General features: G+C 43.4%; 1 protein-coding gene across 1 annotated transcript in view; it reads left to right on the forward strand.

Moving 5' to 3' along the window:
- Positions 1-657: 657 nt before the first annotated feature.
- LOC129853731 (single-stranded DNA-binding protein 2-like) overlaps positions 658-17,734 on the forward strand; it is an 87,463-nt gene continuing 70,386 nt past the window's right edge. The window contains exon 1 of the mRNA XM_055920078.1: positions 658-879. Within this exon, the coding sequence (XP_055776053.1) occupies positions 824-879 (56 nt within the window). The 5' untranslated portion in view covers positions 658-823. The remainder of the gene's footprint in view (positions 880-17,734) is intronic.

Genomic DNA, 17,734 nt, shown 5'->3' on the forward strand with positions numbered 1-17,734 from the left:
TACTTTGTGTGTAATTGGCTCACATGAGAAGGGGATACAACACTACAGAATGTTGTTGGATCTCTCACCTCTGTTTGTCAGTCTCTTCCCATTCTACACCCATTCCCAAATTCAACATTGGCTATGTAATAGATCCATGTAATTCCAGTTCATATTTGCGAGGGTTGTTTGCGCAATGCGTTGTCTACGCAATGCGTTGTCTGCGCGTCGGGTGTGATTGTAGAGGGGGTGATTGTCTATTAAAGGGCCAGCCAGTTGTTTAAAATCCTATTCGGACTGTTTCAAATCCCCCCTTGCACTCAGAGAGTATAATGGAGGGAGGAGTGCGGGTGTGTGTGAGAGAAAGAGAGATAGCGAGAGAGAGAGAGTGTGTATCTGTGATAGTGTACATGCTTGAGCGCTTGTGGATGTGTGTGTGTGTCTGCGTGCGCGCGTGTGTGAGAGTGAGGGTGCGTGAGTGTGTGCTTCTCTGTGTGTATGCGTGTATGTGAGCGCAAGCGCCAGGGAGAGCGGCACACACAGCCAAGGCAGACGGAAGGAGAGAGAGAAAGAGAGAGAAAGCTAAGAGCGAGAGAAAAACAGAGAGACAGAGATAATGTAGAGGAGGGAGGGAGGGAGGGGAGGGAGGTTCTGGGGGAGTTATAATGAAGGGCGTGGCCAGCAAACTGTCAGTCACTGCCGTTTACCACACAAAATGGGTGTGCTCAAATACAAGGACATCCAATGGCAAGCGACGTTGCTTGTGTCACCATGGTGATGGGGCTGTACTCAGGGAGGTTGTGATGGGTTGACAGGTGCGTGACAATCGGAGCTCTCTGCAAGCATGTACGCCAAAGGCAAGAGTAACAACGTGCCGTCCGACAGCCAAGCCAGAGAAAAGTAAGTTTTATTTATGGGGGGAAACCGCAGCAATGAGGGAGGATTGAGAAAGTTAATGAACCTCCGGGTCAGTCACACGGAGCTGTCGGAGAAGAGAGACATTGCAAGAGACTCATAAAGGCATGATTGAGGCTTTGCACGGCTTTAAAAGTTGACTATGTCAATTTCTTTGTAAATTCTGGATATTACAAGAAAGATTACAATAGAACATCATGGGAAAATAGAATATATGCACGAGGCTAGCCGATTTACATGACCGTGGTTCATAGGACACCTTTTACCGTTATACTAGGCTAGTATTTCTGCGACATAGCCTACATTTTTGACAGCAATGCTTATCAATCTACAGTTTGTCAGTTAGCGATATTTCGCTATATAGTATGCAAAAACATGATACTGTCTGTAGAGGTAGCTGTTGGAAAGCCTAGGCAACTGTTATGTTCAAGTTTTTCAGTGGAGCTTTATGCACGCTTACATGCCCACGTCGTGCATATTGTTGTGAGTAGAAGTTATCTTTGCATTAAGTTGACAAGCAGGTAACACTATCGCTGTTAGTTCAATCAACCCATCCATTGCATGCTACAGTACCTCGCAGCAGCTGACACAGACAGACAGGCTATTAAATAGCCAGCATAGCCTAATGTGGTATCTGTCATCATTATTAAGCTATCATTAACATTACCTGAATTTTTACTTGCAAAGTCTAGCGTAGACTACAGGTCAAGGTGCCTAAACAGTATGCTTATGTACATTTTCGAAAAACATGTCATAACTACAGGGGTATACAATGCATGCACATTGCAACCAATGTGTTTTTCAGTTGAGCAAATAATTAAGGTATTGACCGGCCGGGGGCTTTTCAATTGTAATTTCTGTCAAAATAGCCTACAACATAATGTAATTTCTGTCAAAGATTTATAAAACATTTATATAATTTTATGCATATGTAACAGTATAACTTTAAACCGTCCCCTCGCCCCGACACGGGCGCGAACCAGGGACCCTCTGCACACATCAACAACGGTCGCCCACGAAGCACAGTCGTTACCTATCGCTCCACAAAAGCCGCGGCTCTTGCAGAGCAAGGGGCAACACTACTTAAGTCTCAGAGCAAGTGACGTAACTGATTGAAATGCTACTAGCGCGCACCCGCTAACTAGTTAGCTATTTCACATCCGTTACACATACTGTTGCCTCAGAATTATTTCCGATGAATGTCTCTGTTGAGTGAGCACATCTTGTCTAAAGAAGAAACAATTTCCCGGGAGACAGACAGGAGAACTTGGTTACATTAGGCAGGTTTCTATTAACCCAGGCACTTGGCACACACTGGTTGAATTGACGTAGATTTTCAAAAAATCGAATACATTTTTATCTGTTCGACAGGGGTGGGTTCTTCTTTTGTCATAGGCACATGGAAATTATTAGACTATTGCTAATATTAGTCAATTCTTGCCAAGGGCTTAACTTTGTGTTGCATATTGGGGAGGTTAGGGTCAATTGTTTCCGGGGTCAACACCCGTACATGGGGGTCATGGGCCCCCAACCCAGGAGAAAAAATTAAATAAATGTAAAATGGTTGTTTCTGGTTAATTTTGAAGGGAAAATAAACAAATGTTACCGATAATTTGGTCAATGTATCCTAACCACAACTGAAATACTAATAATTTATATATTACTTTAAACTGTTGGTCTAACTAACAGTTCAGTAGTTAACTACGCTTGGCAATTATTTTGTAGAACGACTGTGAGAAAGTCAGTTCTGAGGTGTGTTCAGTTCAATTGAATGTTTGCTACGTTGCGTAATGGCTTGTACTGAACAATGTTCTTCAACGTTCTTGAGCAGACTTTGAGGTAGCCTACCTTTGCTCCGTTTGGCAGATGTGAGGGGGTTGTGGCTTGAAGCAATGAGTGTGGTATTTGAAGGATAGTGGTGCATTTTTAACCCACAACATAACCCCACCCCGTTTTTCAACTGGTCGTTCAGAACAGCACAGTTTCCGTTTAATTGAATATTGCATTACGTTTTTTCATACTGAACGCAGCCTTGGTGACTTTTCTACTCTAAAATTAATACAAATGTAATTATGGTGACAGCATTAAAATGATAATTTTATGCTCCAAAATTGAGCCTAAAATGGTCCATATTATCAGGCTGGTGTGTTATTTAGCAATAAGCATATTATTATTATTATAGAGCCCTGCACAGCATAGAGCCCTGCACAGCATAGAGCCCTGAATTTTAAGCCAGAGTCCTACCCACGCCCGAGACATTCAAGGCCCTAACCTACCCAGGCCCGATTGCTTCTGCCTAATGTAACCCTTTCACATGTACCAACAAACGGGTGTGATCATTCTACAGCGGTCCTTGCAGCATACACTTAAACCGGTGTGATTAGAACGCCTTTTTAGAACGTCCAGTTTCGATTGACGCAGCAGTCAGCATTTGAGCTGGCCACACTGTTTTTTCACAGAAACATTTTGCACAAACAGAGTCCAAACAAAGTTATGTCCTGAATGTGACCAGTTTATTTTTGGATGCAATTAGAATAAAAACATGAGCTGGCTCATACACAGGGGAAAATATTTTATGTAGAGGTGCTAACACTGAATAAACTATAAGCTCTAAAAATAGAGTCACACACTCTATATATAAACTCCCAGTAATTTATTGGGTAAATCTCCAACGTTTCGGCATCACTGCCTTCTTCTGGTTGATTGTTCCGACATTCACAGCATAACACAATTATCATCCAAACCGGAAAATGTAGCCTACAGCGCTAACTGAGGAAAGATTGACTTAACACAAGCGGTCATATTTAGATAACTCTCGACTGACAGAAACCACAATATGAACTGGCTAATAGCAATTACTATTTGGTTAGTTTGTGCGCGCCGCCTTGTTTGTTTTTTTCACGTCAACCAAATATAATAAAGAGGAGACAAGATGAGTTTGGTCTGTTTGCTGTATGCATGTTGAAGGGAGTGTGTCGTCTACCGTCATTCCCTTCATTCACTTCCGGAAGTATACAATTCTTTCACCTCATTATAACATCTTTGGTCTGACAGATGTTTACGTGACACCCAACATGCATTGTATAATGTCACCAAACATGGCGGAAGACCTCCCGAGTGGCGCAGTGGTCTAAGGCACTGAATCGCAGTTCTAGCTGTGTGTCACGTTCGTCGTAATGATGAGACCAAGGCGCAGCGCTATATGAATACATACTTTTTAAATTAACGAATAAACACTAAACAAACTAACAAAACGAACGTGAAGCTATATTATAACAAGTGCTGACATGCAACTACATATAGACAATAACCCACAAACCAAACTGGAAAACGGCAACCTAAATAGGATCCCCAATCAGAGACAACGATAAACAGCTGCCTCTGATTGGGAACCAATTCAGGCCACCATAGACCTACATATGCCTAGACTACACACACACACCTAGACATACAAAAACCCTAGACAATACAAAACAATCATACCCACCCTCGTCACACCCTGACCTGACCAAAATAATACAGAAAACATAGAATACTAAGGTCAGGGCGTGACACTGTGTCACTAGAGATCCTGGTTTGAGTCCAGGCTCTGACGCAGCCGGCCGCGACCGGTAGACCCAAGGGGCAGCGCACAATTGGCCCAGCGTCGCCCAGGTTAGGGGAGGGTTTGGCCGGCAGGGATGTTCTTGTCCCATCGCGCACTAGCGACTCTTGTGGCGGGCCGGGCGTAATGCGTATGGTGTTTCCTCCGACACATTGGTGCGGCTGGCTTCTGGGTTAAGAGGGCATTGTGTCAAAAAGCAGTGCGGCTTGGCTGGGTTGTGTTTCGGAGGACGAACGACTCTCGACCTTCGCCTCTCCCGAGTCCATACGGGAGTTGCAGCGATGGGACAAGATTGTAACTACCAATTGGATACCATGAAATTGGGGAGAAAAAGGGTTAAAAAAAACTAAGTTTTAATTTAAAAAAAAATGTATTTATATAAAGAAACATGGCACCACACATAGCTGGCAAATAGCTTAGCATTAGCTCATTATAATCAGTACAAACTTCATAAAAGTATTTTACACACATCATAGGTGTCCATTACAATCTATTCAATATTCAGAATACATTATTTGTCACCAGTACTTGAAAAGATGTGAATAAGACTGTTAATACATTATGCTCCATACATACATACATGGGGCGACAGGTAGCCTGGTGTTTAGAACGTTGGGCCAGTAACCGAAAGTTTGCTAGATCGAATTTTAAAAGAAAATGTAAAAAATGGTCCATTAAAATAACATCAAATTGATCAGAAATACAGTGTAGACATTATTAATGTTGTAAATTACTATTCCAAAATGAGTGTGAGTATCCATAGCAACGGCTCCGCTTGGGCTCCTCAATGAAGAGACATGAGAGAGCAGTAAGCTGTTAGCTACTTTCCGTCACTTTAAAATCCGACAATTTAAGAAACATTATTTTATGTGAAATAATCTCTTCTGTCTTATATTTGACGAGGTTGAAGAACTTCTGACACCATGTTATGATCTTAGCAGCAAAGCACAAGCAAATGGCTCAGCTTCAAAATGTTTGTGATTCATTTAGTGATACCCGAGCCCTCCCCTTACCCTAGTTATTGATGAAAAAGCAGGCCCTACCCTAACCCGATGTATTGTGTCAGGCCCCGTCGGGCTCTGGGCAGGTAGCAGTGCTCTATAAATAAATAGGCTGAAGCATGTAGTTGCCAATCTGTATTTGTGCTGATCATTGTCTAAATCAGTGCTTCCCAAACGTTTTCAGCCATGGCCCCCTTTCATCATGGGGGAACATCCTATGCCCCCTCACCTCCACCAATTGAATGAACTGCTACTATTATTTTATTTTGTAGATTTTCTCAATTTAAATAAAATATACAGTAAAGGTGGTTCTAGAAGTATTCTTAGTGTGACTATTAGGTTGTATAAACATGATGAGTGCCCCCCCCCCATACAATTTTGTCCTTTAAATGTGTGTTCTAAACATAAATAAGGAGGAAAGTTTGCAGCCGCTGGTCAGAGTCTGAGACAGGCAGGCTGCCAATGGCTGGGGAGAGAACAGGCTTGGTTGAGAAAACTGCTTGAGGTTCAGAGAAACAGCCCTTCTCTAATTCTGTAGCCTACTTGTCACGTTCCTGACCTGTTTTCCATTGTTTTTGTATGTGTTTAGTTGGTCAGGGCGTGAGTTGGGGTGGGCATTCTATGTTATGTGTTTCTATGTTGGGTTAAATGTGTTGCCTGATATGGTTCTCAATTAGAGGCAGGTGTTTGACGTTTCCTCTGATTGAGAACCATATTAAGGTAGGCTGTTCTCACTGTTTGTTTGTGGGTGATTGTCTTCCGTGTTTGTGTTCGTCACCACACGGGACTGTTTCGTTTGTTTAGTCTGTTCCTGTTCGTGCGTTCTTCGTGTTATGTAAGTTCTCATGTTCAGGTCTGTTTAACATCGTTTGTTGTTTTGTAGTTTGTTCAAGTGTTCATCGTGTTTCGTTATTATTATTGAAATCATCATGTCTACATACCTCGCTGCGTGTTGGCCCGACCCATGCTCCTCCTCGTCTGAGGAGGAGAACGACGTCGACAGCCGTTACACTACTAGAACAAACTTTGAAACAATTACTTTCTAGTAGGCTACAGAATTAGAGAAGGGCTGTTTCTCTGTAGTTGTTTCAAAGTTTATAATACTAACAAAGTTCCCTTTGAACTCACAAAATTGAGCCCAATATAAGTGTTAACCAATTATCACTCGTTTTGAGAAATAGTACTCTCACACGCGCATCTCTTCACTTTGTAATAGAAACTTTATCCATTTGAAACATATCCTTTTCTATATAATTCTTATTCGTGCTTATGAAATGCTAAATGTGACTGTACATTTTTATTTGTACAAGTTATCTCACAAAATTATTGGTTTGAGAGAGAGGGAAAGAATGGAGCTATTGCTCTGTTCTCCTTACAAGCCTTGCGCAACTTTTTTCCCTTCACAAACCAAGGCCTCTGAGGAACAGGCCTAACCAAAAGCGTAATTGGCGGCGGGAATTGAGTACTACTGTGTAGTGTAAAACCACAGGAAGCAACCCACTGGGCTCACACTGGTTGAATCAACATTGTTTCCACATCATTTCAATAAAATGATGCACCTGATTCTTGCCTTCTATCTATACTGTCTTTTGTGGGCTACCTGAAGCATAACAAATTTGTGGGCAGGGCATACAGGCTGTTGCGTCACCTCATTAATGCGCAATTTGCCTAATAGGATAATGGAAACCCTTCAACCACATACGTTTTATTAGACATAAAGAAAATGTAGAAATTTTGTTTTTTAAGGTGTGACATCATTACGTCCAGCTGTTCTTATCGACACAAGACAGATCAAATAAAATGTTATTGGTCGTGTACACGTATTTGCTGATGTTATCGCAGGTGCAGTGAAATGCTTGTGTTCCTATCTCCAATATATATACTGTAAATATGATACACTCACTGCCCAGTTCACGAAAACATTTATCACTCCTACAGACAGTGAGTCACGTGGCCGTGGCTTGCTATATAAAGTAGGCAGGCATCGAGGCATTCAGTTACTGTTCGATTGAACGTTAGAATGGGCAAAACAAATGACTTGAGCGACTTTGAGCATGGTATGATCGCCGGTGCCAGGCGCGTAGTATCCAGTATCCAGTATCTCAGAATCTGAGCTTTTCACACAACAGTGTCTAAGGTTTACCGAAAAAAAATGGTGCGACAAACAAAAAACATCCAGTCAATGACAGTCCTTTGTGACGAAAACAGCTCGTTGATGAGAGAGGTCAAATGAGAATGGCAAGAATCGTGCAAGCTAACAGGCGGGCCACAAACAGACAAATAACAGCACAGTACAACAGCGGTGTGCAGAACGGCATCAGAACGCACAACTCGTCGATCCTTGTCACAGATGGGCTATTGCAACAGACGACCACCCCGAGTTCCACTCCTATCAGCTAAAAACAATAAGAAGCGCCTCCAGTGGGCACGCGATCACCATCACTGGACAATTGAGGAGTGGAAAAACATTGACTGGTCCAATAAATGTCGGTTCCTGTTCCGTCATGCTTATGGCAGAGTCAGGAATTGGCGTAAGCAGCATGAGTCCGTGGACCCATCCTGCCTGGTACAGGCTGGTGGTGTACTGGTGTGGGGAATGTTTTCCTGGAACACATTAGGTGTGTTCCAGGAAAATACAAATTGAGCAACGAATGTTTCCGACACCTTATAGAATCCATGCCCTGAAGAATTCAGGCTCTTATTGAGGCAAAGGAAGGTCTGACCCGGTAAAAGATGGGTGTGCCTAATAAACTGTCCGATGTGTGTTATTATAGAAAGCCTATTGCCAGAATGCTAACAAAATTATAAAGCCAGTCAATCCAGCTAATAAAGCTATACGTACAGTTGAAGTCACAAGTTTACATACACTTAGGTTGGAGTCATTAAAATTCATTTTTCAACCACTCCACAAATTTCTTGTTAACAAACTATAGTTTTGGCAAGTTTGTTAGGACATCTACTTTGTGCATGACACAAGTAATTTTTCCAACAATTGTTTACAGATTTATAATTCACTGTATCACAATTCCAGTGGGTCAGAAGTGTACATACACTAAGTTGACTGTGCCTTTAAGCAAAACAGCAGGTTGGCCTTGAAATACATCCACAGGTACACCTCCAATTGACTCAAATGGTGTCAATTAGCCTATCAGAAGCTTCTAAAGCCATGACATAATTTTCTGGAATTTTCCAAGCTGTTTAAAGGCACAGTCAATTTAGTGTATGTAAACTTCTGGCCCACTGGAATTGTGATACAGTGAATTATAAGTTAAATCATCTTAGTGTAAACAATTCCTGGAAAAATGACTTGTGTCATGCACAAAGTAATGTCCTAACCGACTTTCCAAAACTATAGTTTGTTAACAAGAAATGAGTGGTTGAAGCCACTTATCACTTTTGCCTCATGGCAAGGTGCTCCATCATGCTGGAAAAGGCATTGTTCGTCACCAAACTGTTCCTGGATGGCTGGGAGAAGTTGCTCTCGGAGGATGTGTTGGTACCATTCTTTATTCATGGCTGTGTTCTTAGTCAAAATTGTGAGTGAGCCCACTCCCTTGGCTGAGAAGCAAGCCCACACATGAATGGTCTCAGGATGCTTTACTGTTGGCATGACACAGGACTGATGGTAGTGACTAGTGTTCAATGACTATGTACATAGGGCAGCAGTCTCAAAGGTTCAGGGCAGGGTACTGGGCGGAAGGCCGGCTAGTAGTGACTATTTAACAGTCTGATGGCTTGGAGATAGAACCTGTTTTTCAGTCTATCACTCCCAGCTCTGATGCACCTGTGCTGTCCCCGGTGATGTGTAGGCTGATACCTTTTGGAAAGCCCTGCGGTTGCAGACGTTGCAATTGCCGTACCAGGCGGTGATACAGCCCGACAGGATGCTCTCAATGGTGCATCTGTAGAATTTTGTGTGGGTTTGAGGGACTAAGCCGAATTTCTTCAGCCTCCTGAGGTTGAAGAGGTGCTGTTGCGCCTTATTCACCACACTGTCTGTGAACGGACCATTTCAAGTCGTCAGTGATGTGCACAGCGAGGAACTGGAAGCTTTTCACCCTCTCTACTGCGGCCCTGTCGATGTGGATGGGGGCGTGATCTTAATCTATCAGGCAGATGGAATTGACAGTTTATGGTTTTGATCATGGTGATGACAATAATGTTAATTTAAATCTATGAAAAGTAGAGAACTTTCCAGACCATGAGTGGTCTTGTTGCACTACATGTAATGAGGACATGAATAAGGGGTCCTTATGGTATAGCTGACCATGCACATTCCTGATTCATTTAGTATTTTAGACACATCTTTTTGGAATCACTGTTTTGAGATAAATATTCTTTAAAGTCAAAAAGGGCAATTGCAACTACTTAACGACATTAGATAATTTTTTAGTTAATATACGTTATTGGCAGTTTGTTTGAGAGTGCTTTTGGAGAGTTTGATATTGGGATCCTTTGATCCGGACAAGGGCAATTCCAACGTTTTTTTTTAATTCCCAAAACAAATCTGTTCCCCTCAATGTACATTTTAAACAAAAATAATGCAACAAAATCAAACATTTTCAACTACTAAGAAATGACTTCCCCGCCGGACAAGGATTGTCCCGACTTTCAAGAATCTCTGAGCTAATTTTCTGCTATTCTATACATTTTGCTGTGAGGCTGAGATAAACTTTTGCAGTTTTTAAGCTAATTTCCTGTCATTCTAAACATTTCTTTCATGGCTTATGACGTGTTCATATGCTATCTGGGGGGCCTGACCTCCGGGGGTGCCTAACCCAAAATTATAATACTATCTGGGAAGTGGGTTCCAGACAGGAAGATCACGTCAGTGATTCAACCCACTCAAGTTGAGTATAGTGATAAAAGCCTGGCACGATGTGATGCACTCCTCCTAGGGACGGTATGGAAGAGCACTATCAAGTCAGGGATTCAGCCATCATAACAAGGTCAGATGCAGAGAATCCCCGTGGAGAGAGGGGAGCCGGCCAGGCAGAGACAGCAAAGTTGGTTTGTCAATCCAGTGCCTTGCCATTCAACTTCGGTCCCCTGGGCAGACTGCATTCAATCATAGGACCTATTGAAGAGATGAGTCTTCGGTAAAGACTTAAAGGTCGAGACTGAGTCTACATCTCACATCGTCAGACCATTCCATACAAATGGAGCACTTTAGGAGAAAGCCCTGCCTCCAGCTGTTTGCTTTGAGGTTCTAAGAACAATAAGGAGGCATGCGTCTTGTGACCATTGCGTACGTTTAGGTATGTAAGGCATGACCATATCGGAGAGATGGGTAGGAGCAAGTCCATGTAATGCTTTGTAGGTTAGCAGTAAAACCTTGAAATCAGCCCTTGCCTTAACAGGGAACCAGTGTAGAGAGGCTAGCACTGGAGTAATATGATGCAATTTTGGGGTTCTAGTCAAGATTCTAGCAGACATATTTAGCACTTGCTGAAATGTATTTAGTGTTTTATCGAAGTCGGAGAGTAGAGCAATGCAGTTGTCTAATCTTGAAGTGACAGAAGCACGGATTAGCATCATTTTTGGACAAAAAGTTTCAGATTTTTGCAATGTTACAAAGATGGAAAAAGCTGCTCTTGAAATATAGTTTTTTATACAGTATTTTCATCAAAAGAGAGGTCAGGGTCCAGAGTAACGAAGAGGTCCTTCACAGTTTTATTTAAGACGACTGTACAACCATCAATATTAATTGTCAGATCAAACAGCAGATATCTTTGTTTCTTGGGACCTAGAACTAGCATCACTGTTTTGTCCGAATTTAAAAGTAAAACATTTGCAGCCATCCACTTCCTAATGTCTGAACCACAGGCTTCCAGGGTTGGCAAATTTGGGGTTTCACCATGTTCCATTAAAATGTACAGCTGTGTGTCATCTGCATAACAGTGAAAGTTGACATTGTGTTTCCGAATGACACCCCCAAGAGGTATAATATATATTGAAAATAATAGTATTACTAAAACGGAACCTTGAGGAACACCCAAACTTAGCATTGATTTTTCAGAGGACAAAACATCCACAGTAACAAACAGATATCTTTCTGACTGATAAGATCTAAACCAGGCTAGAACTTGTCCGTGTAGACCAATTAGGGGTTCCAATCTCTCCAAAAGAATGTGGTGATCGATGGTATCAAAAGCAGCACTAAGGTCTAGGAGCACGAGGACAGACGCAGAGCCTTGGTCTGATGACATTAAAAGGTAATTTACCACCTTCACGAGTGCAATCTCAGTACTATGATGGGGCCTAAAACCAGGCTGGAGCGATTCTTATACATTATTTTTCTTCGGGAAGGCAGTGAGTTGCTAACAAACAGCTTTTAAAAAATGTTTTGAATGAGAGATTCAATATAGGCCGATAGTTTAACAAAAAAATTCCGGATCAAGGTTTGGCTTTTTCAGGAGAGACTTTATTACTGCCACTTTTAGTGAGTTCCGTACACATCCGGGGGATGGGGAACCGTTTATTATGTTCAACATAGGAGGGCCAATCACAGGATGTAGCTCTTTCAGTAGTTTAGTTGGAATAGAGTCCAGTAGGCAGCTGGAAGGTTTAGAGGTCATGGCTATTTTCGTGAATGTGTCGAGAGATACAGCATAAAAAATACTTGATTGTCTCCATTGATCCGAGGTCTTGGCAGTTCTGTGCAGACTCAGGACAAGAGTTTTGGAGAAATATGCTTATTCAAAGAGAAGTCCGTAATTAGCTTCTTTTTCTTCCCAATTTCGATCTTGCCTCATCACTGCAACTCCCCAACGGGCTTGGGAGGCAAAGGTCGAGTCATGCGCCCTCCGAAACATGACCCGCCAAACCAAACCCAGAAGCCAGCCACACAAATGTGTCGGAGGAAACACTGTTCAACTGACGAACGAGGTCAGCCTGCAGGCGCCCGGCCCGCCACAAGGAGTCGCTAGAGCGCGATGAGCCAAGTAAAGCCCCCCCCCGGCCAAACCCTCCCCTAACCCGGATGATACTGGGCCCATTGTGCTTCTTCAATGCTTTTTCTTATGTAGAGGTGTGTGTGTGTGTGTGTGTGTGTGTGTGTGTGTGTGTGTGTGTGTTTGTGTTTTGCTATAGTAAAGTGAATAAAACGGGTGTCAACATGTTGGTGTCTGATTGTGGAGTCTGGCTGCTCTTCGTAACCCCCCCCTCTCTCTTGCTCTCGCTCTCTTTGCCTGATGTAATGACAAGTGACAGCCCACCACCACTGACTGTGTGCAGGAATTGTTCTGAGAGGACAAACCAGGGTCGTGCACTTCTCCGTGCCGGTTTCAGAAAGATTCAACATATCTTGAAATATTTGCTTAGGCCTATAGAATTTCAGTACCGTTTCAGTTTGAAAAGGTTTGAAAATGTGAGACCCAGGGTTACATGATTATAAACCAAGTTTTCTTCTTTTGAAAACAAGAGAATGGAATTGAAACACTCCACCCTCGGTATACTGTTCCCTTCCTAGTATAATCGGTATACTGTTCCCTTCCTAGTATAATTTGCTTAGGGAAGAACCTGTTGTAAAACCAACAGGGGTTTTCCTTGGTTGAGTTCAATATCTGCTGTTGATCAGAGCGTCATGGCACTTGTGTGATGCAGAATTGTGATTGAAATGTAGCCGTTGATACAGCTGTATCCATGCTTGCTGGATAGTCAATGTTGCTTGGTAAGCTTATTCTGTGGACTGAGGTTTTGCTTGGTGAATCAGCCGTGGTCCTTGTTCTATTCATCTGCCTCTGCAGAATAGCATGCAAACAAATAAACAAACAAGTAGGGTACTGACTGTACTCACTCTGGATCCTCAACTTGGACCGTGGCCTGTCACATAGTTACACACACACACACACACACACACACACACACACACACACACACACACACACACACACACACACACACACACACACACACACACACACACACACACACACACACACACACACACACACACACACACACACACACACACACCTCTGAGAGAAAGTTTCTATCTCCTGGCTTAGTGACAGGCACCTGGCTCTCCCCTCATTCCTGAGACACCTCCCGCTCCTGGCAGGAAGCTGCCGACGCAGCATTGCTCCGACTGAGGCAGAGCAGTGCATGTTTCGAGTGTTTATCCTCCCCAACAGAGCCAGTTCTGGTTGCTACTATCTGGCTGTCACAGTGACTCATAAGACTGCACTGAGACATCACAATACACCACAGGACCTGCTCGGGGTACCTTGAGGATCTTTACTGTAGGCCGCACTGTACGTCATATACTGTTTTAGCTACGTAGCCTCCTGCTGGCTGCCACTCTTCTGGCTCTGTTTACCTGTTTTATGTTTCAAATTGAAACCAATTGCAAGACGCTGGGTGCTCAATCTGAGTTATTTGGAGAGAACGTATATGTAAGAAAGTGAGAGGTGAGCGTGTAAGAAAAAGCAGGAAAGAGAGATAAGTAAGTGAATGATCGTGAGAAAGAAAAATACGTGAGAAGAAAGGTCCTCTGTGTGGTTGTGGGTCAGATGAGGGTAGCTGGTTTCATGGTCTGATGCTTTCTAATGGCTGCTCATCAGACCCCAGCACTTAAAACACATCTGCTACACATAGATCGCTTATACTGGGATGTGACCACACCTGGTTCTGCTGGCCAAGGTCCAGACAGAACTCATGTGAAAACATCAGTGAAAGACCATACAGACACTGAGGGTTTGAGCACCAGTTAAACTCATCTCTGCTAGATCAGTGGAGAACATATTGTTGGTAAACTGTCCATCCAGTAAGCCTGTCTGAGCTCCTGTCTGCCTAGACCACCACTTTCCCATATGGTTCATCCCCCTCACAACAAACCCCATCTGTCTGACAGGCTGTCTTTATGAATGGTACTTCAGTTCAACTCCAGTAATGATTGTAGTGCTGATAGTTTATCTGCTCTCCTGGGAATTCAAGTGAGAAGCAACGACAACAGAGAGAATTGTCACCCACTCAATGTTGTTGTCATTCAGATTTGAGAGACTATGAAAGCCATGATTGTCTAAATGTTTTAATCCACCGGTCCCTCAGATTAGCGCCAATCTCGGATTACAAGATCAAAGTAAAAGAAAAACCCTGTATCTAACATACCCACAAAGCCTCTGCAAATAGCAGTGATGACAGCATGACAAGGCTTTGGCAGAAAACATTAGTCTGCTGTATAGCCTCTTAAAGTCCTCTTTTATCTGTAGAGAGCCCTCCTTGTTTTGATCGTGTTCCCTGCTAAAGATGTACAGCAACTATCAAAGCAGCTGCGTCTTACTGAGCTCTAACAGGGAGCCAGCCCTTGATCGACACACAGAACAGGGAGGCAATGTGTCACTCAGCAAAAAGCACCCCACATCTCATCAGGCATCCTCAGTGGACGCCTCGGGGTCCTCCGGACGTGACACAAGCCCCCCGTTTCTATCAGAGAGTATGAAAGGAGGAGGGAGAAGAAAGGATAAGAGGGAGAAGGATCCTGAAAGTCTTTCATCTCTCTGTTCAAAAGAAGGGGGAACAGATGACTGAGTTTATCACCTAGCACATCCCTCCGGACCCCGGGGGCGTCCCAGAACACGCCTGTTTTAATTAGACACACTCTGACTCTCTCCTCCTCTCTGCATCCTGTAACTCCTCACTTTGAGTCTACTCTGTGTTTAGTGTGTGTGTGTGCGTGTGTGGGGGGGGGGGGGGTGTATGAGAGAGAGAGAGAGAGCGCGACAAAGAGATGTAGTAGATGGAGAGAAATTATAGTCTGTTTGAGTGTAACAGTCTCCATGTCTCGTGTTCACCATCCTGATAGTTAGCGGTACTAGCGGTCGTGGTTTTGGCAGAAAGTTTTGTGTTGCCCATGGTGACACTAAATACCCAGTAACCACAGTTGGTGACACTAAATGCTCAGTAACCACGGTAAGCATGTCCTGTAACCTGAGAACAGACTAGAAGTAAACGCAGCGCGCGCGCACGCGCACACACACACACACACACACACACACACACACACACACACACACACACACACACACACACACACACACACACACACACACACACACACACACACACACACACACACACACACACACACACACACACACACACAGGTCAGTCAGGGAAACCGACAGTTATCTGTTGTTGTATTTTCTCTTGTTTGCTTATTTAGCTTTTATACTTCTTAATTAGATCTTCATGTCTCTTCTAATGTGTGTTTCTTATTTAGCATGTCACATTTCTATTTAGTTGCGGTGTGTCTGTCAAGAATGTTCAATGTTTATGCTGTGTGCGCGTGTGTGTGTGTCTGTGATTAGACCTCTATTGGCAACCTCTATACTGCTATACTGCTGTTGTTGCTGAGCTCCTGTTCTCTCTCTCTCTCTTTCCCTGTGTTTCCTGCAGCAGTGGAGGTTGTAGGCCTGTATCCTCTGATATTTCCTCCATCATTGATATGCAAGACGCATTGCCCAGGCGCTAGCGCAAGGTTAAGCATGCGTGACGGCCAGGCTTAGGAACTGCCTCAGTATCTCTCTCTCTCTCTCTCTCTCTCTCTCTCTCTCTCTCTCTCTCTCTCTCTCTCTCTCTCTCTCTCTCTCTCTCTCTCTCTCTCTCTCTCTCTCTGTCTTTTTTTGCTCTCTCATTTCCCTCCTCTGTGTTTGAGTGTTAGGCCACAGAGTTCTTCATTTTAATCATCCATAAATGTACCTTCCTACCCCCTCCTCTTATATTACAACATACATATGACTGCCACTGAACCCTATAAAGTCCTATACGACATTTTCTCCCTCCTGCATGCAGGGCTGTATATTTTCCTGTCCAGGACTTAAATGGCTGGCAGAGACTGCTTGGCATTTATAAGATCCACATAATGTTATTTCCCAATCAGAGAGAAAAGCAGGAGAGGGATGGATGACATCATAGACCGATTTCAGTGCAGAGCTGGGCAACACTGGGTATTGTTGTCTGTGACAAACCTCTGCTTCAATCTTCAATATCACTGGTAGTACAGGAATAAGGTTATATATGGGCATTTCAAGTGTCTGAAATAGGGTTCTATAGACCTAATAGTATTATTTCTATCACCATTTTCGTCACATAGTTCAATTGCCACGATCTAATTGTGCCACTGAATGTAGCCTACCGGTATTGGAACAACCTTACATATAACAGCTAGCGCCTCACAGCTTTCTGTATAGGGTGTTCTTGGTGGTAGTGTGGAATGTTACATTGTGTGAGCTCAACAATAGGCTCTGGAATTCATGAAGCTCCGGCGCTAGCGGGAAAACGTTCTGGCAGACACATTCTAGGTCTGACATTCTAAGACAAGGAGGCAGGCGACGGTAGAGAACACACCGGGCTCTCTCACCGCTCATAAACAAAACCAAGAGGGAGGATAGACCAGCGTTTCTCTGTGTGTGTGTTTGAATGTGTCCGTGTATGTGTGTGTGTGTGTGTGTGTGTGTGTGTGTGTGTGTGTGTGTGTGTGTGTGTGTGTTTGTGTGCACTCATGCTGTGTAAGCATGTGTTTAAGACATTCAGTGCCAGACTGTGACGTACTCCATACTTTGTCTCAAGTTATCATTGACCTTTCATTGTGACTCACATAGCCTACAGTGCTGTCAACATTCTGTCCATTCAGGTCATCTTGAACAGGTACTGTACTATACTCCTTTAAATTAAATGATTAAAAAAAATATATAATGGATCTGTCTAGAAGGGTCACCTCTTCAAATAGATCCTCACCTCTCCCTGTCTGGTAAGCTGGTATTTCCTGTTGTCCTTGCCAAGAACATTTTTGTCTCCCATGTTAGGCCAAAGCCTATCTGAACCAACGACAATGAACTAGAACTACTTTTCATTTTCAAGCCCCTCAACATTCTGTTTTGTCTGTTTTTAAGAGAAACAGTAGAAAAGACAGGGGGGTCGCTGAGTCCTCTCCCACTTTTCCATTCTTAATTGCAGTTCCACTCATTTGTTATTTTCCGGAAGGAGCTAGATGACGGTGATTTCCTGCACATGTTCTTAAGAGAGAGAGAGGGAGGGGGGGGGGGGGGTGTTTGGTAGTCTATCACATTGACACAGACCACTGAGCCGACATGTTGCCCTGGCCATGGTCACAGGCTCCTGTTTAAAGGGTCAGTCTCTGACGGTGGAGGGAGGGCTTCTCCTTCCATGACCAGCTAATTCTGAACAGATGATGATGCATGCTTGGAATTAGACTCTAGGGCAGAGTTGCACT

This window comes from Salvelinus fontinalis, chromosome 4 (assembly GCF_029448725.1).
Source record: "Salvelinus fontinalis isolate EN_2023a chromosome 4, ASM2944872v1, whole genome shotgun sequence".
In the NCBI taxonomy this organism is placed as follows: domain Eukaryota; kingdom Metazoa; phylum Chordata; class Actinopteri; order Salmoniformes; family Salmonidae; genus Salvelinus; species Salvelinus fontinalis.